This window comes from Aplysia californica, unplaced genomic scaffold (assembly GCF_000002075.1).
Source record: "Aplysia californica isolate F4 #8 unplaced genomic scaffold, AplCal3.0 scaffold00507, whole genome shotgun sequence".
Classification (NCBI taxonomy): Eukaryota; Metazoa; Mollusca; class Gastropoda; order Aplysiida; family Aplysiidae; genus Aplysia; species Aplysia californica.
This window is the reverse complement of record NW_004797777.1, coordinates 109,275-134,772: the sequence shown is the minus strand read 5'-3', so window position 1 is coordinate 134,772 and position 25,498 is coordinate 109,275. Positions and strand designations below refer to the sequence as shown.

The following is a 25,498-nucleotide window of genomic DNA, read 5'->3' as shown; positions in this document are numbered from 1 at the left end:
CCCCCCCTTTAGGCCTTTTCCAGGTGTAAGATTATATTTGAACAACCCCTTTAGGGGTTTTCTGGATGAATCGATCCATGTCTAGATCTAGCATCCTGGCCTAAGACTAAGTCTTTCACAAATTTTTATACTAGATCTATCTACCTGGTGCTACGGAACCAAGCAAGCTAAGTAATCAGACGATCGTGTTTACGATTGAGTTTATTCTATAGACATCTAGATCTACAGCCTAGATTTAGCTAGAACTAGAAGAAGTAGAAGATGATTCAGTCCAAACAGGACGATTCTTACTACCTTTTCCCAGCCCATCACCATCATATTCACAGTCTTTCTCACCCTGCACCAGGGTATAGGCCACCAACAAACACCTTCCACCTTTCCCTATCCTGGGCTAGCCTTTAGTTAGATGCAATTCCATGTTTTCCCACTTTTCTGTACATCCATTTCAATCATCCTTTTTTTCCCTTTGTATTAGTATTATGCAACACGTGTTTGTGGGGGGGTGGTAGGTCCTACTTCGGTACTTTTTCCTCTGTTTTTTCTGTCTGTCTTACTTTTTTCCCAGCACTAAATAACCATTATTGTGTCGATGTGCTTCTCTTTACTCAAACAAACAAAACTGATGCAAGAGAGGGACATTCTGTGGTGCAGCAAGTACCGTATACGTTTTGTCATTGCATGTTGTAGACATGAGTTCAGTTTCAATATGGAGCAAAAATTTTATCAAGTATAGTTTTTTTCAGTAAGGTTTTACGGTGCTCGCAACTGCATAAAGTCATATGAGCGCCAAGGGGTGGATGTCAACAGAGAAGTCCAAACGGGGAATCAGGCTTACTCTGCTCACCTCTCAAGCCTCAACAGCACAAAGTCTGATTCGACTATCAAGGCACCCCGGAAATAGCAGTTCACAAGAGAGTGACAAACAATATACAAAAGAAGTAGAGGTAAAATGACAATAGTAAGGATGATGTTTAGTTTTTTTAGTAGAGGTTTTTCGGCACTCGCAACTGCATAAGGTCATATGAGCGCCAGAAGATTAGAGGTGTTACAAGAGAGTAACAAACATAAAAAAGAATAGAGGAGATAAGGACGATAGATGTTTAATAGGAAAGAAGAAGCAAACCACACCAGAGCACCCGCCAACCACCCACATAGTAAGGATGAGGAAAGAAAAAGCAGCAGTTCCCCCTATGTTGTTCCGGCATAGTATGAGCATGACATTGATAAATCAGCCCATTTACAATTCTACTGAGCATAAGAACATGTTAATATCCCGCCTTTGGGAATGGCCTAAAGACACTTCAGTCAGTGGCACTGCCCTGGGGGGTGTGTTGTAAGTACATAGATGCTTTGTCATTGCACGCAAAAGACAAGAGTTCAATCCTCAAGTGGGGCAAAATTTTTATCAAGTTTAGTATGACTGTTCTCTAGCAGCCAAACGTGCAGCCTGACAACGCATGAAAATTTTCATTTCTCAAATGTGATAGTAAGTTACTCAGTAAGTCACAGAAGACACCTACGTCCCATCGGAACAATAACAACATCCAAATCTTAATCTGAGTGAGTATCCAAATTAACAAAATCACTCTGGCAACTCTTTTTCTTGCTGGATTTTGAAGATCATTTGCGCACTTCTATAAGGATCGCATTCTAAGCCTGTGTATTTTTAATCACAAAAAGAACAGTTCAGTTTTAGTACGAGTTATAGGGCACTTACAACACAATAAGTATAAGGTCACAAAAGTGCCGAAGATTAGAGGTGTTACAAGAGAGTAACAAACCCAAAAACGAAGGAGGAGAGATCAGGATGATAGATGTTTGATAGGAAAGAAGAAGCAAACCACACCAGAGCACCCGCCGACAACTCACTTAAAAGGACAGACAACAGCTAAATATGTAATTGTAATAGGCCTACCTCCTCAAACAAGGAAATAAAATTTAAAAAACAACAAAGAGAGACAGATGAGATAATGGCCACTTCTTTAATTAATTCTTTCACGTCATTCATAGCCCACACAAGCACCCTCATTACCTAGGAAAAAAAAAAAAAGAAAAATTTAAAACAGTCTCCTCCACTCATCAATATCTTAACACAAATCAACTATTCTCACATTTGCAATGATAATTGACCATTTATAACATATCCAACATTTTGCACGACACAAACAGAAAAACAAGATACGAGTGGAACTGAACAAATTCATGATATCGTCAGCCACTCTACAGAATCAACAGACAATTACCAGTAGGCCCTAGACTGGCCTTTGCTTACACACCAAATTCTGTGGGGGGACAATCTGATTTTCTTTGATTTAGCTGTTTCTAATTTTTTAAAACCTTGGCAACCCAAGGAATAAGCTTTAAAAATTCAGAGAGGTTCATCAAGCATTCAGCTATCATACATAGAGTGACTTCTTTTGGTATTTACTTCAGTGCAGTGCGTCCATTTGTTGGTTAATTATGTTTAGTGTGCCTGTTTGTGTCAGCGACTAAAGTCGCCAGCGGTAGTGAGTGACTGAAGTTGCCAACGGTACCGTAAGAGTTAAAGAAGTTGCTAATTGTGACATTTTACAGCAAAATTTACCGTCAGTTTTAAAATTTCAGAGTTCATTAACGAGGCCGCTATCTTAACAAGCACGAGTGTTGATTGTTATGAGTCCCTCTGATCCATATTCCATCACCAGACGTTATTCTTGATCCATAAACATTCTTCATTCTTTTTCTTTCACCTTCCCCTCCGCTATCCACTGCTTTTTCTTCATCTGCTTCAAGTTTCTCAGAAATTTCTCCAGTTCTGTCAGACTTTCCTCGGAAGTTTTCCCTCCCACTTCGTCAGTCTCCAGCCCCACACTCGCGTCGTCCGCCCACCGTGAGTGGCCCCCCGACTCACCCACCCCTGGCATCCGATCCCACCGGGAGGCCGGAGTGACCTTGAGAGCCGACTTAAGCGGGACTTTCTCCCTCCAGTTTTCGTTTTCAACATCGTCCCAGTCGTCAGTTTGTTCCCGAGACGCCTCTCGTAGATCAGCTGTAGCAAACAGTTTGTTGTCTCCCCTTGTCCCCACGACAAAGGTGACCTCCGTCTCTTCTTCCTGCACACCAGTCTCGTCCTCGCGGTCTGCGACTGGTGGGTCAGCCACCTCAGGCCCTCCACTTCCTGTCCTACCGCTCGGCTCCGCAGACTTTTGATGATCGGCGGCCTTGACCGACTTGTCAGCTACCGCAGAAATCTTTTCAGCCTTCTTCTTATCGGAGCTTTTGCTGCGGCCATCTTTGCTCCGCCTAGAACGAGGTGAGCCTCTTGGCTTCAAACTGTCACTCACAGACGAAGGCGAAGAATTTCGACGATGTCTGGAGCGTGACCTTTTCTCTCTATGAGAGCGTGACCTCTTGGGCGATCGCGACCGTGACTTCTTGGGTGACCGCGACCTCCTGTTAAATTCAAACCTGCCCCTGGCCCCGTAGCCATGGAAGAAACCTCTCCCCCGCCCCCTGCCGTACCCTCTCCCGCGAGCCCGCGACCTCCACGCCTCTCTCTCCCTCTCCCTCTCACTCATCTCCTCCCTCAGCCCCTCAATAGCTTCCTGGTAAGACTCGCGGTCCATGGCGTGGGCGAAGTATTTGTTGCCGTGCTTGTCTTCGTGCCAGCCCACCGCTAGCTCCTCCCACTTCCTGGCGTAGTACATGTTGCCCTTCATGTCCTTGCACCAACCGCTCTGAGTCTCTATGAAAACCTCAGGGTGATTATCTTCCTCCTCCTCCTCACTCTCTCCTTTTCCCTCATTCTCTCCTTTCTCCTCACCCTCTTGCTTACCCTCGCTTTCTCCGATCCTGTCTCTCTCTTGCTCCTCCTCACTCTCTCCTTTCTTCTCCGATTTATCCCCCCCGAGATCGCGTACATCTACGGAATTCTGGCCACTAGCCCTCCTCTTAGAATCCCAGCGGCTCGCCTTCTGCGCTTCTTGGGCGGCTGCTGCCAATGTATCGCTCGATTCTCCGTCAGTCGCTGTTTCTGGCACATCTGTTGCCCCTTGTTCGTGCCCGACAGCTTCTTGCTGACCTTGAGAGGCCAACGCGACCTCCTTCAACCTCGCTTCCTCCTCTCTCAGCCTCTGTTGCACCCTTCTCTCTATCTCTTTCTCTAGATCGACTTCGTCTAACCACTGACTTTTTCTACCTTTTTCACCCCCCTCACTGGCGTCATCCGAACCTTTCCTTCCTTTCCCGTCTCCTCTGTCATCATCAGGCATCCCTCGTGACTTGGACGCTTCTATTTTTAACTTTTTCTTATCATTTTCACCATTCTTTTTCTTCTTCTTCTCCTCCTCATCATCACCAGCGTCACTGCTATCTCTCCTCCTTCTTTTCTTGTCTTTATCTCTGCTCTTCCTCCTCTTCTTCTTCTTTCTGTCCGTTCTCCTCGTCTTCCCGTCTGACTCCTCCTCCTCCCCTCTCCTGTCCTTAGAGGCCCTCTTGCTCTCTCCTCCCTTAAAGTTCTCCGATCCGTCTTGTGCTGTGTCGGGCTTCGTCTCCGCGTACTTCTGTCTCAGCCTCTCCTTCTCCTCCCTCTTCTTCCTCTCCAGAACTGCCAACTCGTTCGAAGAAAGCATCGGACGATTCAAGTTCGGATCATCCATAACGGGCTTCCGGATAATCCGCGGCCCAGCTCCGCCCGTTCCCAATTTACCGCTTCCTCCCCCCTCCTCATCCACTTCCTGTCGTCTCCTCGAGGGTTTGACCTCGTCCTCAACGGCAGACGTCCCCCCGCCAGACACACCGACTTCCTCCATCTGCTGCCTTGAGTCAACAACAAACTTCTGGCTAGCAGAAGACTCTCGCGACCTCTCTCTCTGCTGCCTCCACTCAACAGCAAATTTCTGGCTAGCAGAAGACTCTCGCGACCTCTCTCTCTCTTCCTGAAACCTTCGCCCACTTTCTTCCCTCGGACCACCGTACGCGTAACCATCCTCCAACTTCCTACTGCTCAACGACGACCCATCTCTCTCTTCTCGGCCCTGATCTTTGACCTTCTCCCTCTCCCGCTGACCTCCGTCCGGGTTCTTGGAGGTCGCGTACTGACCTTCCAGCCTGACCCTGTCTTCAGCTAGGTCGCTGGGCTCTCTGTCTCCTGACCTACCCTTGTGGATGGAGGTCCACGCATCCTTCAGACTCCTCCTCTCCTCCCTCCCCGGACCCCCCTCCCTCCCCACCCTCTCCTCTCGTCCACTCCTCTCCTCCCTCCCTGCCCTCTCCTCCTTCCCAGCCTTCTCCTCCCTCCCACCCCAAAGTTCCTCACCCCTCACCCTCTTCCCCTCCTCCCCCACATCCTGCGACCTCCTCTGTTGATCAGCGCGAATTCCTTCTCTCCTTTCATCTAGATTTAAAGAAACGGTGGCTTCATATTTCTCCTGTCTCTCTCTCCACCTCAAGAACTGTTCCTGCGACATTTGCCTGTCGACTAGCCCTTGTGAGAAGGAAGGTCTAGAGTCGGCCTCAACAAAGACGCTTTTGTCTCTCCCCGTCTCCGAGCCATCTATCCCTCTCGGCGATTCCTCAAACGTTTTCGGTCGGCCGGGCCTATCCTGAAGCCTCCCCATCCTTCCCCTACCATACCCCCCTCGGCTCGGGAACTGATGATCGAATCTGTTCGCAGCCACAGACGACACAGGAGGGGGTGGTGGTGACCTTGAGAGGCGACCTCTATCCCTGTCGCGGGGGACGACTCTCTCTCTACCCGGCGACCTATAACCCCCGCGACCCGACCACAAGCCTCCACCGCGCCTCCCTCCCCTCCTGCCCCCCCACTCGTTGTAGACTCTCTCTCTCCACCCTGGGTCGCCTTCCCTCCTCTCTCCTCTCCACGAGTCGCCGTAGTCTTGTCGGAACGACAGCGGTGGTGCGGCGGGGGATCGAGACAGCGATCGGGACCTGTAGCGAGGGCGGGGGCTGGAGTACGGTGAGCGGGACCCAACCGAGTCTCGGCTGTCGGAACGAGATCGTCTCGCGGGCGGGGGACTCGGCTTTTCCTTGTGTCGGATAAACGACTCCCACGCCGAGAGAATGTCCTGCGAGTCTTTGTCCTTGGACGGCCGGACGTTGCCCAGGTACATGTCCAGTTCCTTGAGGCCGGTGCCCTCACGGGGAGACTTGGACCGACTCCGCCTCGCTCTCGCCCCCAGCAACGGCCTCTGGGGAGACCTAGACGGCGACCTCTTGGCAGATCGTGACCTTGGCCTCTGCGGAGATCTGGACGGTGACCTCTTGCCAGATCTTGACCTCGACCTAGACGGCGACCTTTTGGCAGATCTTGACCTGGCCATTGACCTCTGCGGGGATCTAGACAACGACCTCTTGGCCGATCGTGACCTTGACCCCTGCGGAGACCTCGTCCGCGACCTCCGTTGTCCCGTGGCGAGCGACGAGGAGACTCCGCGAAAAGTGTGTTGTGGCGGGCGGGCGTTGTCCTCGTAAAACTTGCGCCTCTCCGTCATGAGCAGCTGTGCCGTGCGGTGCTGGGGCGATCGTTTCACGGGCGGCGGCCGCTCGTCAGCGTTCTCGGGGCTGCCCAGGCCGGGGATCCGCGTGGTGGTGCTGAAGTAGTCGCGCGAGGACACGGGCAGGAAAGACGTCGTCACTTTCGGCTCGATCTCGAAGCTGAACCCCTCCGTCTCGGCTCCGCCTTCAGTCTTCACCATTAGCGAGTCTAACGGTGGTGAAAAAACACGAGGATCAAATAATTTAATAGCTACTTTTCATAAATTTAGTGCAAGAATACAATCACCTAAAGGATTAATAAATTTTTTATTTTTATTAATTCACTGAAAAAATATAATTATCTAAAAGATTGTTTACTTTTTAATTTTAATCAATTCAGCGTCAAAATATAACTTGAATTATCTAAAAGATTGCTTACTTTTTAATATCCTTCAGTTCAGTGCAAAAATATATCTATAATTATCCAGATGATTGTTAACTTTTTTAATTTTCATCAATTCAGTACAAAAATATAACTCTAAAATTGTCTAAAAGATGGTTTACTTTTTATTTTCATTAATTCACTGAAAAACTATAATTATCCAAAGGATTGTTAACTTCTTAATTTCCATCAATTCAGTGCAATTATATTAAGAATTCTTTACTTTGTAATCTTTTACATACAATTAGAGCAATGTCCAAAGTAGGTCACAGATTAAACAAAAGGGGGGGGGGGAATAGGTTGGGATAGCTGAATGGCAAATAGATTTTTAAAAACAGGAATCAGAGGTGTTACAATTGCATTTTCGTAAAATTGAAAAAGACATCGTAACGATTCCGCCATTTTTCTGATGGCGGGAAGCCGTGCTCACCTTTGGTTCGGCGATCCTCGACAGGCGACTTCTCTCTCGTCAGAGTTCTCTCCCCATGTTCTTCCTTCACGTCAGGTTTCCGCGGCGGGGGCGATGTTGTCACGCTGCGACGTCTTCTCTTGCCCTTCTTTCTGGACGAGCGGTCGGAATCTCCAGACACTTTCCTGGATTTCCTGAGAGAACGATGTGAGAGGCTGTACTGCTGTAAACTGATAAAACTCCTCTTTTTTTTCTTCACAGCAGTGTCGACAAAAAGAGATTTTTTTGCCAGTGTAACTATTGGAAATAGAGTGCTTCCGAAATTTGATTTCTAGACTTTCCAGTTCACTTTGATTTTTTCACTCAAGCAGGGTAACTGATCAGGCTTTCGATTTAGCAAATACAAATGCTGGCGCCAAAATGAAAAAAAAGGCATTTTGTCAGCTTACGGCAGTGTAGTGACCTCATACAGTCATTGGAAAGAAGAGCTCTCTCCTTATACTTAAATGATATTAATAATAATAATAATAATTATAATAATGCAGAACAGTGATGGCTATTATTACTATTATAAAAACAGATAAGGGTATTGCTCGTCTAAAAATACGGTTCTTGCCTCTCATAAAAAGATGTAGCTGGTTCCATTCCTAGTTTGCACATGCATGGTTAGTGGAGAATTTAAAACATTTTCTCGGGCTTTTGAAATATGTTGTGTATATTAATATACCAACCCACGAACTGTTGAAGTATGCTGTGTATACCAACCTACAAAATTGTGGTGGCCTAACAGGGATCAAATCCCTACAAAATCAAAGTACAACAGACGGTGGTCGGCAGCTGCTCTGGAGTGGTTTGCTCCTTTTTTCCTATCCAACGTCTTTCATCTTTATCTCCCCTCCTTTTTTGTGTATGTTACTCTCTTGCAGCACCTCTAATCTTCAGCCCTTATTTGACCTTATTGTGTTGCAAGTGCCGTCAATCTCTAACTAAAACAAATCACAACAACAACAGCAGCAGCGATGTGGAAAGTTTCGAACCTTCTGTGCCGTCTGTCAGATCCGGAGGACGACGATGACCTTGAGCGCCTGTGCTGCGGTTTCCTCAGCCCGGAATGCCCCGAGTCGGATGAACTACTACTGCTGCTCCAGCGTTTCTTTGTCTTCTTCTTGGCACTGGATGGAGAGAAAAAAGTAAAGTAAAAGAGAACTCCAGTTAGTATTTGAGAGAGAAAGAGTAAAGTAAAAGAGAACTCCTGTTAGTATTTGAGAGAGAAAGAGTAAAGTAAAAGAGAACTCCTGTTAGTATTTGAGAGAGAAAGAGTAAAGTAAAAGAGAACTCCTGTTAGTATTTGAGAGAGAAAGAGTAAGCCACTTTGACGAAAAGAAATATTCCAACGTAAAAGGCAAGAATGAACTCCATTTTTTTTAAATGCACAATCTAAACAAGTCTTTCTGGTTATGCATCTTTGACTATATTTCTGTCTCACTGAGTGCAATACATGTATTCCCTTTGGAACTTTGTAGCCAGCATACTTCAGCCTTGTATATGAACATCTGGTATCATAAATCAAAGGCTTGCGGTTTCATCTTTTTAGCGGGAAAAATATATAATCACCCCAGGCTGTATTATGTTAAGAGAGATAGGTTAAAAACTACCGTTTAGTTATATAGTAAGGTTTTACGGCGCTCGCAACTGCAAAAGGTCATATGAGCGCCAAGGGGTGAATGTCAACCGAGAAGTCCATAGAGGGAATCAGACTTACTCTGCTCACCTCTCTAGCCTCAACAGCACAAAGTCTGCTTCGACTATCAAGGCACCCTGGAAATAGCAGTTCACAAGAGAGTGACAAACATACAAAAGAAGTAGATGAAACATGACGATAGTAAGGATGAGGAAAGAAAAAGCAGCAGTTCCCCCTATGTTATTCTGGCACAGTTATGAGCATGACATTGATAAATCAGCCCATTTACAATTCTACTGTGCATAAGAACATGTTAATATCCCCCCTTTGGGAATGGTCTAAAGACACTTCAGTCAGTGGCACTGCCATGGGGGGGGGGGGGGTGCCGAAGATAAAAGGTGTTACAAGAGAGTAAAAAACACAAAAAAGAAGGAGGAGAGAAAAAGACGATAGTTGTTTCATAGGAAAGAAGGAGCAAACCACACCAGAGCACCAGCCAACCATCCACCGATAAGACATTAAAAACCCAGAGAACTCCCTCTCCACAGACACAGACCTGGAGGAACTCTTCTTCCTGTCTTCCTGGATGAGTTGCTTCAGTTTCTCCGCGGTGCGACTGATCAGAGACTGACCCACATCAACGTCCACGTCAATGGTTTTTTCTTTCTCCACCTCGGCCCCCGGCTTGCTGCCCTCCTGCTGTTTCTGAATGACCTTGAGGAAACAAACAGATAGAATGTGGAATATTTTTTAAACAAACAGAGGAAAATGTGGAATATTTGTAGATGTTTTATTCAAATATGAGAGTAGGGATTGAGTTCACAGAGGCTACAAAACGAGCAGCTCAAACTAGCTTGATTTTGCCTCAACATGTACCACTCACCATAAGTCGCTGATATCCCCCAGCATGACCCACTCACCATCAAACGTTGACATCCCCCCAACATCCCCCACTCACCATCAAACGCTGACATCCCCCCAACATATCCCCCTACTCACCATCAAACGCTGACATCCCCCCAACAGGTCCCCCCACTCACCATCAAACGCTGACATCCCCCCAACATGTCCCCCCACTCACCATCAAACCCTGACATCCCCCAACACGACCCACTCACCATCAAACCCTGACATCCCCCAACACGACCCACTCACCATCAAACGCTGACATCCCCCCCAACATCCCCCACTCACCATCAAACGCTGACATCCCCCCACTCACCATCAAACGCTGACATCCCCCCCAACATGTCCCCCCACTCACCATCAAACGCTGACATCCCCCCAACATGTCCCCCCACTCACCATCAAACGCTGACATCCCCCAACATGTCCCACTCACCATTAGTCGCTGACATCCCGCCAACATGTCTTTGGCCTCGACATTCCCCGGGTCCACCTTCAGGGCGTGCTGGTAGTGAACACACGCCTCCTCAAATTCGCGGTCGTCCTCGCAGCTGACACACACAGAAATCAAAGGATGATTGAAAAAAAAAACAACTTTTCCTTCGTATTGGAATCTTCAAAACAAAAAGAATCAAAAGCCGACACTTTAGTGATAAACTTGTTTGCTCCTAAATAAGAAAAACATATCAACAACTGCTTAGTATTTGACTCCGGCGTACATATATTATTTGGAAAAGTGCCGTCTGACGCAGTCTTACATTGTTTACAACAAACACAAAATTCCAAACAAGAAAACATGCAAGTACAGCAATATCTGTTTCAACAGTTTAAATTTAAACTATTACAACCCAGACTTTTTTATACATAGAAAAAGAAAAACTTTTTAGTTACAGACCCTATAATGCAACAGGATTTGTCTTTAATCTTCAAATCACCAGGTCCAAAATCATTAACAAAGACCCTATATTGCAACGGTGCAATTGATCCCACTGTATAGAGCTGTCCCCGTAGAATTAAGCGATTGTGCGGCCGCGGGCGTTTTTTCGCATAATTTTTCAACATTTGCATAATTTGGGATTCCCAATGTTTTTTCACGTTTTTTTTCACAAAACAATTAATTAACGCCTCGCCATGTGACTAAAGGGTAATAATCACCGTAATAAGTCTCATTTAAGTGAAAAGTTGGTTATTTCCCTTGTTAGAAGATCTTGGTTATGGGTTGTGATTTTATTCCTTGAGCATGTTCAATTTTTTCAATCCATCAAAAGTTTTTGTTCTCATGTCTGCCGATGTTTCATGTTTGACAGGTGTCCCTGGTTTTAGTAATGTGCCAGCATCAGAGGTCCAGATGTCCTTTTCTTCTTTTTGTAAAAACATTTTTCTATCCTCTAGAGATCTAAATCTAGATCTAGATCTACAGCTGAAAGTTACAGAGATTATATTTTTTGGTTGGTTCTTTTTCTTACTGAAGTGTATTGTTTTCTTTCCAAATACACAACAAATTACTGATACTGATATGTTCTGTTTTAAATTGTTCTGTACATAAAACATGAAAATCATGAAAATTTGTGTTGAAAATGTGCAAAACATGTTGCGAATGGTGTTACGGTAACTTGCATAATTTGGCTTTTTTGGGGGCATAATTTGGCCATCTGAATTTGCATAATTCTACGGGGACAGATAGAGAGGACAATCTGCGAGATGAGGGGGCAAAGTGTTAAAAAGAAAAAAGCATGAATTTCGTGATCACAGTTTAAAAAAAAAAAACTAGTACAAAAATCACTCTGAACTCTTCTACAAAAAATCTACTGGTTTGCTTTTCACACAGGTAACTATTTCACAAACAGAGAAACAACCTCTTTTACATTCCCATTTTCCTGCAGTACTTCTCCGACAAGCCAAGCCTACCTCTTATGTTCCTATTCAGTATTTCTTTAATTAACTCCGACAATGACAAACCTACCTTTTCCCGTAGGTGAGCAAAGTCTCCAGCAGATAGTTGCGAGCATTATTATGTCTGGGATTCGCCGCCAGAGCCTCCTCAAAGTCTTGGATCGCTCGATGGAAACTTTCCTTGTTGGCGTAACTGAAAGTACAGAAACAGTGCACCCACAAGCATTACTTTCTACCCGAAACAAATAAATAAAACAGCATGAGCATCCAAATGGTCTGACTCTAATCGATTATTCATAGCTCCGGTCTGCAATAAAACTGTGACATAAAATGTTGACGAATGACTTGTTTTACTACAGTCATTTATCTGGTCTGATGAGAGAAGTTTTAACTCTTCACACTAAATAGACTTAGGTATACATCACATATTCCCCATTTAGACCGCAAGAAGACAGGAACAAACTAACAAGCTTGAATAAATCTGAAAATAAAGAAGTTTAAAGAGAAACAGGGAGTAAGGCAGGGAGAGAGAGATAGAGAGAGAGAGAGACAAAGAGACAGAGTGAAGGAGTTTACTATGGTACATGACAATAGCTGCTTCGGTGCCATCAGACCATAGTCCAGGCACACACAGCCACCCCCCCCCCCCCCCCCGACCCAGATATTTGTCCAGTCATGAATTAAAAGACCAACTTTCACTAATCTACCTAGACAGATCAGTCGCGAAAGAAAGTCAAGTTTTTTTTTCTCACAGCCTTCAGTAATACCTTTGTCCAACTTTCAACCACATCCTGACAACATTGACCCTCAAACGATTTCTCTTTGTCTTCGGCCTTCAGCAAAGAGCTTGGGGTTTTGATGGTACATCGTCATTGTCAGACCTTCAATGACATCATCATCATCATCGTCCTCATCGAACTCCCCCGCGGCGCGGTTCCCACTTCCGTGGAGCACAACTTGTCGCGGTCGTCTAGCAAACCAGATGTGTGAGCGTCTTCCATCATCGTCGTTATGAGGTCGTACTTTTCATCAAATGCTCCGTCTTCAAAGAGGAGGGGAGGAGAACTTGAAAAACAACCTGAAACAAGGAGGTGGACGGTCACCCACTTTTTTGTCTGTGAGGCTTTCAAAAAACCGGACAAAAAAGGGCTGTGAACTTGGCACATCTCTCTCTAAGGATTCAGAAGAACTGGCTCACGCCTTGTCCAATCGTGTCTTATCTAGATGAGTCACGCCATTTCCTGAAGAAACTCATGAAAGATCTGGATCTGGCGACCTTGAAACAGGTCTTTTCCCCCTGCGAAAATAAAGTAAGAGCAAAGATTTAGTACTCACAAACACCAAACACAAAACTGTTAACTGCAACTGAATGCTAGTTTTTCACAAATTATCGACACACAGAACTCGTGGGACTTTCTCTATGTGCACAAGACTTTCTTACAAGTTGCCAAAAGTACAACTTATTCATTACCTTACCCTTTCAACTTTAAAATCACAAACAAGACTTATTTTTTATCTAAACAGATAAAGTCACTCAAAAGGTTTCTTACCTGATATCTTTCTCACTGCTCCCATCAACTGTTCTCTTCCAGTTCTGACAAAATCATTGTGGGACAAACGTCAAGCATCCTGGCCAAAAACCCGTCCGGTAAATGCAAACAAATGCGGCTTTGTTCTAAGTCAGGCTTTAAAAAGTTTTGAAAATAAATGTGGCTTTGTTTTGAGTCAGGTTTTAACAAGTTTTGAAAATGAAAGCAAACATTCTGTAGTAATCAGCAAAACTCTTTTTTTTTTAATATTGCGCTTTCCCATCAGCAACCAAAACATGTAGATCTAGTTGTAGTTGAAACAGAATTAAAATCAAATATAGGAAAACATTTTCAAGATCATTTTTCACATCAAATTAAAGCTTTAAAAAAATTACCCGAATAGGGCCAATCAAGACCTGAATATGTTCTCCCTTCCTTTGACCACGGTAAAACACAGAACTCATTCCAATGTTTTACTCCAAAGATTGTAATCTGATGACTCACTGCCTCACACCCTCTCTTTGCCTTCCAAATGACATTATATGTGTATATATTCATTTTACACATCCTACTGTTTTTAACACTGTGCAGTCACTTGGCACAATAATGCGGTGGTGAAAATATCCGTTCCGGTCACCTGACGCAGATTCTGTGCCAGGCCCAAGAAGTCTGTAGCAGTTACTCTCCTGGCTGGGTGACCAAATGGGGTACTTTGTACTGCTGGCTGTGTGACTGCAAAGTGGTAAGTTAGGAGTTTTTGCATTCCACTACAGAAGGTCTGCTCAAGTGGTAGTTTACGAACACTTCAAAAATTACTACTGTAAGTTCATGATCACAAACATTTTGAGTTTTTTTACTTTTTAAAAAAGAATCTGACTCATCAAAAACATTCAGATCTTGATAGAAAAGAATGGATATCAATGAAGACAAAATCGAAAACAAACAGCGATAATATTTTCCTATGAGCATCGTTTCTCTCAACCGATGCTGATTGCCACAAAACAGTCATTGTAAACAAAAACACCGCAATAGGTTTGGAGCAGAAAGTCGCTCATTTATTCCGACAAATCGCTTAACAGTCACATGAGTCGTCTCATTACAGCATCACCTAACAGTAACATAATCAGAGAATAAATATAAATACACATTCAACGGTTTATGTAACAGTATATATCCATCAGTTTGAATTTTACAATTTTTTCCAACAATATTCACACCTAACTTCAGACAAAGTAAAATAACCACAAAATCGTAGGCAGCTTTGACATATGTACAAGCAGGCACAAATCAGAAGCATTGTCAGATCGTAATGACAGTGGAAATCCAACATTAAACAATCAACTTTCCAAAAAGTCAATTTGAATTGCAGGAAGCACAGTAACGCAATCATTGTCCCATACACAAAGCACACGGGGAGCTGGGATAACAGACAGAAAATACAGAATCACTGCGACGAAGCAAAAGCACCCAAGTTACCTCCAACAACACAACAATAATAATTATAATAATAGATAGCATTTGTATAGCGCAGATCCACGCTCAACCGCAAGCTCTTTGCGCTTCACAATCTATACTGTTACCCCAGCAGACCTGAGAACATTTTGAAACAACCTCAACTTGCTGGGAAGCATACAGTACAAGCAGCCATTTACAGGCGCTAAAACACTAACATACTGACAAGATCTTTCGCTGTCTATGGCCGGGTACCCACTCCCTACTCCAGCCAAACCTCTGTCGCTTGACAAGATCTTTCGCTGTCTATGGCCGGGTACCCACTCCCAACTCCAGCCAAACCTCTGTCGCTTGACAAGATCTTTCGCTGTCTATGGCCGGGTACCCACTCCCAACTCCAGCCAAACCTCTGTCGCTTGACAAGATCTTTCGCTGTCTATGGCCGGGTACCCACTCCCAACTCCAGCCAAACCTCTGTCGCTACAGCAAGTAGCAAGGGCAACACAATGACCCAGGACTTTCTGTTCTCAAAGTTGATAAAGAAACTGGATTCAAATATATATACACTTGTAACAAATTAATATAACAATTCCATTCAAATACACTAATTAAAAAAAACAAAAAACCCAAACAATATTTTAAGTATTCCCATCCTCCTCTCCACAGAACTGGGACCTTGAAAGGATGGAACAAGGAGCAGATAAAAATGGCAGACTGCCTCAACAAAGGCGCCATTTTTACCCCGACTGTGCTTCTCAGCATGAGAGAGACTGACAACCCACACGGCAGTTCCGCAGCTCTCTGGCGCAGGGTCGCCGAGATTGGATGAAAGGGAGACCAGCTCCTTCTAGATTGTTATGAAATTTGCATTTCATTTTGCCAAAATTTTAAATATGAAAACTTTTTCGATAGCCCACACAGCAATCACAACATGAAGAATCAAATGCTCCACATTTTCAGATTCACTGGAGTGGTTACTATGTTGCTTCCTCTTAGAGTATATTTTCACTTACTATGATCTTACGTAAAAAGGCAGTACAAAACGATGTAAACCATTTTTTTTCGTTTTCTCCACAACACCGCCTGTCCCCCTCCCTGCCCACACACACACACATACACAAACCCCCCCATGCTTACAGAGCTCCACGGGCCACTAAGGCCTCAACGTTTGTCGGATCAATCTGCAAGGCTCGGCTAAAGTGCTGCATCGCTTCCAGTTCCTTCCCTTGTTTGAAAAACTCCACACCTTGAGCCACACTAGGTGAAGAAAAAAAATCCACGATTATCAACATTGTCATTGTCAAAGTAGTGATTCGAAACAAGCCAGCTCACGTGCAGGTTCTACTTTTTTATCAGTAGCTACAAGAGGCCAGAGGATTTTTTTTTAAATACCAAATCAAGCCACCTAGCTGGATACATTTTTGTTTTTATCTTGATTCACATTCAGCTTACAAAAACATAAAATCTCATATATTTTTGGGCAGTTCTTTGGAAACAAATTTGCAAGGAATAGATTTTCGCTCTTGTCAGAAGGAAGATATTTTCTTACAATTTCAAAGGAGTGTAAAAGGAAAAAAAAATACCAGGAATAACAAATGTTACTGAACTAGCCTTAGAACCCTACATCTATTGATTCATCCATTCGTTTACCTCTGGTGAGCCAACTTTTGCGACTGCCATTTGTTCAGTCCCTCTGCGTATTCTTTCTCTGGTATCCTCAACCTGTGGACAAGGACAGAAGCATCAGCCGCGACACCGACCACTCCGTCATCCCCCCTCCTCCCTCTTCCTCCCCGGCTACGTTCAGTCTCTCCAGCACACAGAACATCTCTGATGCAAGGTAACCTAGCCTCAGAAGTTTACTTAACCGAAGACTGAAGGGTAAAAAAAAAAACCCACTTGGATTCCCGCAGGTTACATCAATCTCTTTCATGAATAGATGAATGCCGAACTATTTCAGCAGTTTTGGATTTATTCTCCGCAGAAAATTATTACAAATCTTCGCACGCGGTAAAGCAATATATGCTGCTAGAAGAGATAAACAACATTTATCGACAACTCAAGACTTGGCCATTTTGCAGCCTCCCCCCATAATTATAATCAACAAGACTCCAAGAAACTGCAGCCTAGCAAGTATCATATCTCTTCATCCGCTTATTCATATATCCACGACATCTTCACCAGTTATTCATATACCCCTGACCTATCCACCATCTTCATCAGACACATACTCCCCCCCCCCACCCCCGAGACCTGATCTCACCTGGAGTGGAAGCGCAAGTACGAGGCAGTGTCAGGAATGTCGAGCTCAGACAAAAGTGCCTTGACATTCCCGCTGTTGTTGAACCCCAAGACGGAGTGGATCATTTCCTCATACGGCATATCCTGGATCTGACTCTTTCTCCTGCACAGACACCATACGAATAAAACAGTAAATCGACCGTATGGACAGCAATCAGGCTACAAAAAAAAACGAAATCATGAAAACAAAACCTGTCTTCAACTCAACACAAAGAGACACCAACCCCCCCCCCCCCCGCAATAAAATAAATAAATTATCTATAAATCCAAACAACTTATTTCCTTTTAAGCAATGAAAATACACGACACCCAAGACCACACATGGGAGGCCTGAGCAGAAAACCTTTTCACAAATTCACACACTTGTGACTTGTATACACATCAAAAACGAATGCTCATCCAATCTATTTCTACAGCACAGAGAGACAGCGGGTGGTTGGCGGGTGCTCTGCTCTGGTGTGGTCTGCTCCTTCTTTCCTATCAAACATCTATCTTCCTTATCTCTCCTCCTCCTTTTTTGTGTTTGTTACTCTCTTGTAACACCTCTAATCTTCGACACTTAAATGACATTATTCCCCCCCCCTCACCCACCTGAAACAAACACTCACCTGTAATGAACTGGAAACTCAGCTTCTGTGATCAATCCCTGCCACAGAAAAAAAAAATCATTATCATCTTCATCATTATTATGATCATTATTACTACTGGGCTATCAAATCTGAAAGGGGTAATTAGTGAAGTTAAAAAAAGGTCAGTTTAAGTTTATTAAAAAGATTAGCTAAGTTACACAGTATTGTATTCTGATGTTTTTCCTCACCATCATCAGCGACCAGTAAAGAAATACTTTGTCTACAACTGCAACAAAAAGTTGGGTCCCTACTAGTTTTTCTCCAGCAAAACTCGCAGTTTATATTTGTCATCCCAAAATGATCATTCTTACAGCAAAAATATACGGAGACTTTATTTTCAAGTTTTTAAACCCTTCATTTCTTAAGGTCTATCACATACTCCCTGTCTACAGTCAACTGAAAGTACTTTAGCATTCATTCCAGCTTTCATAAAACTTTCAAAGTGCAAGAGTTATTTTCCTTCAAAGGTCTTGTAACTAAATTCCTGCATGTGGTTGAATGATGCATCAGATGTGAAATGTTCATTTTGTCAGCTTTACTTCTCTTTTCATATTGAAATTTAATGAGAGTGATATATAATTAACATTTTTTTATGTATACCTGCATGTGTTTTTACGGTCCCGTATAGCCAAGAAAAATTTCCCTCTGGGATAATAAAGTATTATCTTATCTTATCAACATGGTGCCACAAACTCACGATGCGAGGGTACTTTTTCTCATCAGGCACCGCCTTCTTATGCAGGGACAAGATAATTCTCTCCGTTTTGGCGTCAACATTCAGCACAATCCCTGTGGAGACACACAAAGAAACCACGTGATAAGCGCACGCGTAGCACACCAGGGAAATAAACAAACCCTTTCCAAACAATGTAAGGAGCTTAACCGATATTGCTTGAACAAAGTCATGAATCTGTTCCCACAAACAACTCCTGTCACGAGAAAACTGTCTATATGGTCACAATAACAACATCAGCATCTGCAGTTTGCCTTATGTAAGACAGCCATTAGAGCACGTTTGACTGTATTCGTGTCACGATGCTGTGGAATCAGACGCTCGTCAGTTTTTGGGCATATGGAGTCTTTGGTATCATCGTAAAGTTTATTCATTTGTCTTGCTTACGGTGAATAAAATACCTGTCTTACTTAATTAGAAGTTGTGATATTTACAATTGAAGGAGGTTGGGGGGGGGCGGGGGGAGGGGGGGTGTCACCTGTTGTCATGGGGTAAATTTAGCAAGAAAATGGCCGCCAAAGTTTGGTGACTTCCAAAGCTTGAGCGTCCTTAAAACCTGCGAATTTTGATTTGTTGTGCCTTTGATCCAATATTTTTCAGTAAAATCTAATTATAAACATGTTTTTTAAATGGAGATAAAAGGTGTTGAGGCAAAAAAAAAAATCATTAAAAAAAAATTGCTCAACGTACAGAAAATGGCCCACCTCTTTGATAGCATTATTTTGACGAGCGCCTAATTTCACCATGATGCCTCACATATTTACAAAAGCTCAGAAAAAAATCCCAGTGCATAACGACCGTACTCTAGACAACCACTCTTAAAAATCTGGCGCAAAACCAACCTCTGACGATATCCTTCTCCTGAAAAGCATCGAGGGCGCTCTCATTGGCGTAAAGTTTGGGAAGTTCCTTGGCAGGGCAATAAGCCTGTGGAAAGACAAAAAAAAAAAAAGGCTGCGTCTAACTCAGGTGCTCGAGAAACCTTCCGATGCATGCAAACACGGAAATAAGTGTGCACAGATAGATTTTTAAAGAACATCTCGACTGCTTAGCTCTCTGCGCCCATAATTTTTTTCCACTGATCCTCCCAAAACGCCAGAATTAATTTTCTCAGGAGCGCCTATTACGATAGGGTACCTTATTCAAATAGATTCTGTTGCCATATTTTTTCAATGAAAGTACAAATATTTGATACTACTGGAAAGGTTATTGAATAAACTATCACAATAGATGGGGTGCATGGTTCTTTGTGCTGTTATGTTAGAGCAATTACGCAATATAAGTGGGATAATAACCGAAAAATAATGAACTTGGCTAGTTTGATGAGTTTTACTTCCAACTTGTTGCCACCATTACCCATGAAATGCAGACTGACACTCCACAGAAATGTTTATATGTAAATTGCCTTTGTAGTAATACCACATACGTTGTATTTCTAACACACATCTTGTTCAATAATAAGGAGTCATTGAAATATACGAAATGCTAGTCAGCCACAACCCAGATCTCCACTGACAGTTTGTTTTAGTAGAGGTTTTAGGGCGCTCGCAACTGCATAAGGTCATATGAGCGCCAGAAGATTAAAGGTGTTACAAGAGAGTAACAAGCATAAAATAGTAGGAGGGGAGAAAAGGATGATAGATTTTTGACAGGAAAGAAGAAGCAAACCACACCAGAGCACCCGCCAACCACCCACATCTCCACGGACAGTAGACCTAGACCTGCGAATAGCTCCTAATTCTATCCTTATAATAAATCTAGTACTAGCAGTTGTACCAGCTTTGTCGACATTGTTAGTACAAGATTTAGACTTTGTGGGCAGGTTATATCTAATGGATGATTCACCTACTACCCCTCACTGAGTACGATGCCCACTCAAAATCTGGTCAGTTTCATTCCCATTGTCAGTATCGTCACTGCTATTCCCACCAGTTAGAAATTACTATTGAAGTCTAAGTCAGTGTGGCCAACAATGTAATCATAATAATAAAGCTTATATTAGTCAAGTCAACCAGCAAAAAGCTTTACGGAGCTTTCGTTTCGCGTGAACCGTTGCCCCAAGCTATTGTCGCCATTGTAAACAAAAACGGGTTTGCTTTATTTCAATCAACACTTCAGTCTAAAGAAAAAACGTTAAATTTTCTTTTAAAAGCCCACTAATAACGAAACTAGCAGTGAAGCTTCCAGTCTTGACACAAATACATTCAGAAGTTGCAAAAATATTGCCGAAAATAACAGTAGGAGCCGTTTGGAAAAACCATATGAGAAAAGACAACTGAGTCATTCCTCCGCGGAAACCGCGTTCGGCCGGCGAGTCATCGCTCCGGGCAGAATGAGTTAATGTAATAATAATAATAAATGACATTTATATAGCGCTCTACCCCGATCAAAGTACACAGGTTCTGAGCGCTTTACAATACAATACAACGTACAACAGTAACATAAAACGTTGTGTACGACTATGCTATACCTATTTTTTCAAAGTGACGTACGGAGTCTTACACTGAAGTGTCCATCTTTTCTACTTTCACCGCGAGTATAAAACAATACGTCAATCAGTCAAACAATGAGACTAATTAGCTTCATTCTCCTCTAGTCTGAGTGACAAGATAATGAAAAAAGGGAAACGATAATTTTCAAAACCGACCCTCACATTGAATCATTGATCAAAACCGACCTACATTTCATTATCTATATCATACATAACTGATTAACACCATCAAATTAACAAATACAGGAAAAAATAGCAACCATAGCCTCTAGGTCCTCAATGTCTCGAGCTTGAAACTTATCCACACAGAGCAAGCGTATGAGGAGTCCGTTCTCAAGGATCTGAGAAACTACGCCTGTGACACAATCATCCACATGTAAAGTCTGAAAAACAGAAGATAAAAAAAATGATTTAATGGTTGAGACAATTATCTGCAAGGCCATAAAAGATTACAACTGAATAACAGTCTTAGCCGAATGAAACTTGGCATTGAAACATTGATATTAACAAGCATGAACACTGAAAACAAAGAGACTAACAAGCTCACACACGTAAACCCCACATTTTCACACAAAAGTGGGTATATACCAGAACATGTAGGCTACTTTAAAAAGAGCATTCCTCATTCTTCTTGTTTGAAGAAGAAGAAAAAGACTAAGAGCACACGAAAAGTACTGAAAAAGAGTTTGCATAAAAATTTAGCAACAAAATTGATAAAGTTTCGTGTAAGGGTGTAGACTCACCAAGAAAACATATTGTACCATATGGTATGGTATAAAACATTTTCATAAATATAAAATCTTAATGTCGTTCTAATAAAAGACATCAGAGCACCTTTTAGGTCTCAAGCCCCATCACAACTTCTCTTCAATACTCCAACTACTATAATAATGAATCACAAGGAAAACAGAGATCAAACACAATTTTTTGGTCTTGAAAAGACAGGAAAGAGGTCTGGTGCATGTATAAAAACTCACATTGTACAAATGTTCCCTTCGTACAGGTACCGGTAAGTCCATAAAAGTTTCCAACGGCGGCATGATAGCGTACGCATCTGTGAAATATATCTTAGGCTTAGCTCAAATTCTTAAAACATGTATTATAACCAACATTAGAATAGGAAGGTCATCAGTTCAAAGGCACATTTTTTTCTTCTTATTTTAAATCTTAAAAAACTATTAAGTATACTTTTTTTTTTTTTTTACATCTTGTTCATTACTCAAATTCTAATGTAGACAAAATTTGTGACACTAGATTTAAATGGATAAGAAAAAAAAAAAGACAAAGACGATAAGAATTGAGAAAGAGCAAAGACTACCTTACCATCGATATTGTCTTTGCTCGTCGTCTCCTTATCCTCACCGCTCAAAGGACGAAACAGCAAATCCGATTTTTTGGCAATAAAACTGCACAACTTATTTTGAAAATGCTCATCCCTGAGGAAATATTGACAGTGTTAGAAAAGCACATTGGAGAAACATAGATTTTCAGTTATCTCAACAGTTTCCTTTTCAAATCTCTCTTTTTTTTCCAAGTATGAGTAAGTTACTTTTTGTTCCCACTGCTCTCAAAGTAACAAAATGTTGAGAAAGACAAAAAATATGGACCAAGTTTGTGATCATTTAGAAGTTGCTTGCTATTATTTCTTTTACTTCTCTCTCTTTACTAGAGGTGTTACAAAAGAGTAACAAACGCAAAAAAGGAGGAGGGATAAGGACGAAGAAAGAACGAGTAAACCACACCAATGCACCCGCCAACCCCCCATTTTGTAACTGTTAATTGCTGCACATTTGCCAACCACCTTAAACAGTGGCAGTGGCAAGTCATTACACACCAATCTCTGAGCTGGCCTCCAAGTATTTCAGAGGTAAATTGATCGCTTTTAAGGACAAGCAGGCTAGCACAGACTTTGGGGGTTTCAAGAAATGTTGACCTACACCAAAAGTGGGCATTGCCCTACCTGTAGAGGAGAAGTTTGATTTCATATATGTGTATATTTGTTTGGTTATAGAGAAAAACTCCTTGCCTATTAAAGAAACTGAACAAGGGGCAAAAACTTTACCTTCGGTTTTCTCAAAACAGCGATTTTCGGGATAGACTCCTTGTTCTGAAAAGCGACCAATTATGGCAATGTACAAAACATGAAAGTCTCACTGACCTAATCTCTGGCTCCTGCGGCTCTCTCTTGGACAAATAGCTCAAGATGGTCGCTGATGGCGCCTCCTGCTGCTCCTCCCCGAGCTTCTTCAGCAGCGCGACGCCGTGATACTGCACGGCCTTCCCGATCTGCTTCACATCCATCGCTGTGCCAAAGGGATTGTTTCATTCAAACATTTCTTAGTAGTTAGTAAAGGACATTTTTATATATTGCCTAGGTCTCCGTCTTGTCGTTTGGGTAAACTCTCACTACACCGTTCTCCTACACATTACAAGTAGCCTACTAGATCTAGCCAATTTTGTAAGAAAATGAATATTTGGTTACTAATGAAACACTGATGAACAGTCACAGTGCTCTCTCTGTAATGTAAAACTCTTGTCCTGCATCTTGTGCCGAGATGCGAATCTTATCAGTGACCTATTACGACGTTGGGTGTTCCCGGCGGGCCGCCGAAGTCACTCAGCGAGTACTGTTGGTGTACAGCGAGCGGGCCTGGAAACGTGTGCCTTCGCTGTGAATACTGTGGGAGAGTATTAGTTGATGATGAAAATAACAATGCTTCTGATACAGCTTTCTATTTATCTATTTATAAAGTGTTACAAACACATGAATAACTCCCTCTCACAAGCTGATAAGACATTACGAGTAGTTACACCCATTCCAATAACTTTTTTAGACGCTCTTGTTGTTACGAATGATCTGGGGTTCGAAAGGGTATAAAATATAGGACAATTTCCGAATGCTTTGCTCTCAAATTGTTCTTTTTACCTGTACAATGGTATTCAAAAGTATCAAATTTCTAAGCTTATTTTTATCAGGGGCTGCCATTATTCCCACCCCGGGTGGGAATAAGATTCCACCCCGGGTGGGAATAAGATTTCCTCTTATTTCCCTCCCTCCAAGGGGATTTAAAAATATTTGACTCCATTTTTTTTTTTACTAAGGTGAGAGTGTTCTTGTACGCATGATTTAGTTTTATTTTCATTCATATTTTTCGCCTTTTTCATTGCTTTTGACAATGAGATTGATTTGATATGACAGAAAGCATTCAAAAGCTAAAAGTGACGGGATTCCCCTTAACATTAGCACTCTTGTTTGAATGTGCTCAATATTTCCAGACCCAGCATAAAATTGTAGAGGTGTACAAGATCTACTTAGATCTGCCAAAATAGGTCTAATTCTCACCCCCAGGTGATTAGAGTACTAGATCTAGATCCAGAGGCCTATCTTTATGTCAGCCTTCAGCCTGTATTATTATATAAATTTAGAATCTAGATCTAGATAGATAGGAAAGAGGAGATGTGAACCGACCCGGGTGGGAATATAACAAAATAAATTATTTCCACCCACTCTCACCTCCTTTGTCAGGTAGATCTAGATCAAGAATCTACATCACATTTCATACAAAATCAAGCTCATTTGAAAGATTTTTGTTTTTAGAAAAAGAGAAGTCTTGTTTCCTGACTATCCTTTCGAGCTCCTCATCTCTTAGTACGTCAATTTGTTCTAATTTCATTGGACGAACATCTAGATATAGGCTACCAACTTGGCGTGTTTTAAATGAGAGGTAGGCCTAGTACTTATATATCTATGCCACGGTTAAGAACCAACGCAGGCGGTTCTTGAAGTAGGCCACAAATGCACACAAACTCAAGTAGACTGACGCACACACACTTGAGCAGGGGAAATGTGGGACTCGAACGGAACGGTGCTGATGCTCGGAGCGTGAGCGCTGAACCAGGGCCAAAATGACATGGGACAGACTAAAGGAGAGGTGTATAAATTGTTATTGAGGAACATAAATCCCGCATCCACAGGACCAGGGTTAAAAACTCAGTGCTTAAGGCTTAACTCTTGTCCTGCGTCTGTGCTGAGATGCGAATCTTATCAGCAACTGATTACGTCGGACGTGCCGGGCAGGCTGCCAGGGTCACTCAGTGTGTACTGTTGGTGTACAGCTCGCGCGCCAGGAAACGTGTGTTTTCGCCGTGATACCGTGGGAGTGTGTTAATCGATGATAAAAATAACGCTCTATCTTTCATAGCTTTCTATTTATAAAGTGTTACAAACACAGGAATAACCCCCTTTCACAAGCTGATAAGACATTACGAGTAGTTAGAGGCCCATTCGAATTATAACCTTTCTAGACGCTCTTGTTGTTATGTAGCATTAACCACGAAAAACCTTTTTTGTCAGAAAGTGTTTGCAAATAGGTGCATTTTGTAGCTGTATCTCCACAGAGAATGGAACTTTTTGAATTTTTAAAATCCATCAATAAACCAAAAAGTTACGAATTGTTTAATCAATTAATTTTTTATAGACATTTTAAAAATTATAATGAAAAAAGCCCAAAATATGGGACGTTCTTTGGTGAGTTTTGAGACAATATTCGTCATAACT

The 25,498-nt window shown here is 42.6% G+C and overlaps 1 protein-coding gene across 2 annotated transcripts; it reads right to left on the bottom strand.

Moving 5' to 3' along the window:
* Nucleotides 1-2,454: 2,454 nt before the first annotated feature.
* Nucleotides 2,455-23,692, bottom strand: LOC101852497 (zinc finger CCCH domain-containing protein 13). 2 transcript variants are annotated; one of them, XM_013086809.2, is made up of 16 exons: nt 23,099-23,692; nt 22,264-22,376; nt 21,918-21,994; nt 21,201-21,323; nt 19,292-19,376; nt 18,414-18,505; nt 17,696-17,733; nt 17,050-17,190; nt 16,437-16,508; nt 15,924-16,043; nt 11,876-11,998; nt 10,349-10,463; nt 9,563-9,720; nt 8,363-8,497; nt 7,347-7,519; nt 2,455-6,703 (listed from the first exon to the last, which is right to left on the bottom strand). In XM_013086809.2, the coding sequence occupies exons 1-16, from the start codon at nt 23,239-23,241 to the stop codon at nt 2,712-2,714; spliced, it is 5,700 nt and encodes a 1,899-aa protein (XP_012942263.1). In that variant the 5' UTR covers nt 23,242-23,692; the 3' UTR covers nt 2,455-2,711. The 2 variants fall into 2 exon arrangements, with proteins under 2 accessions (XP_012942263.1, XP_012942264.1); XM_013086810.2 differs by lacking the exons at nt 15,924-16,043; nt 16,437-16,508; nt 17,050-17,190; ... (4 more) ...; nt 21,918-21,994; nt 22,264-22,376 and adding an exon at nt 12,573-12,883 and having other exon boundaries at nt 23,099-23,177.
* Nucleotides 23,693-25,498: the final 1,806 nt, after the last annotated feature.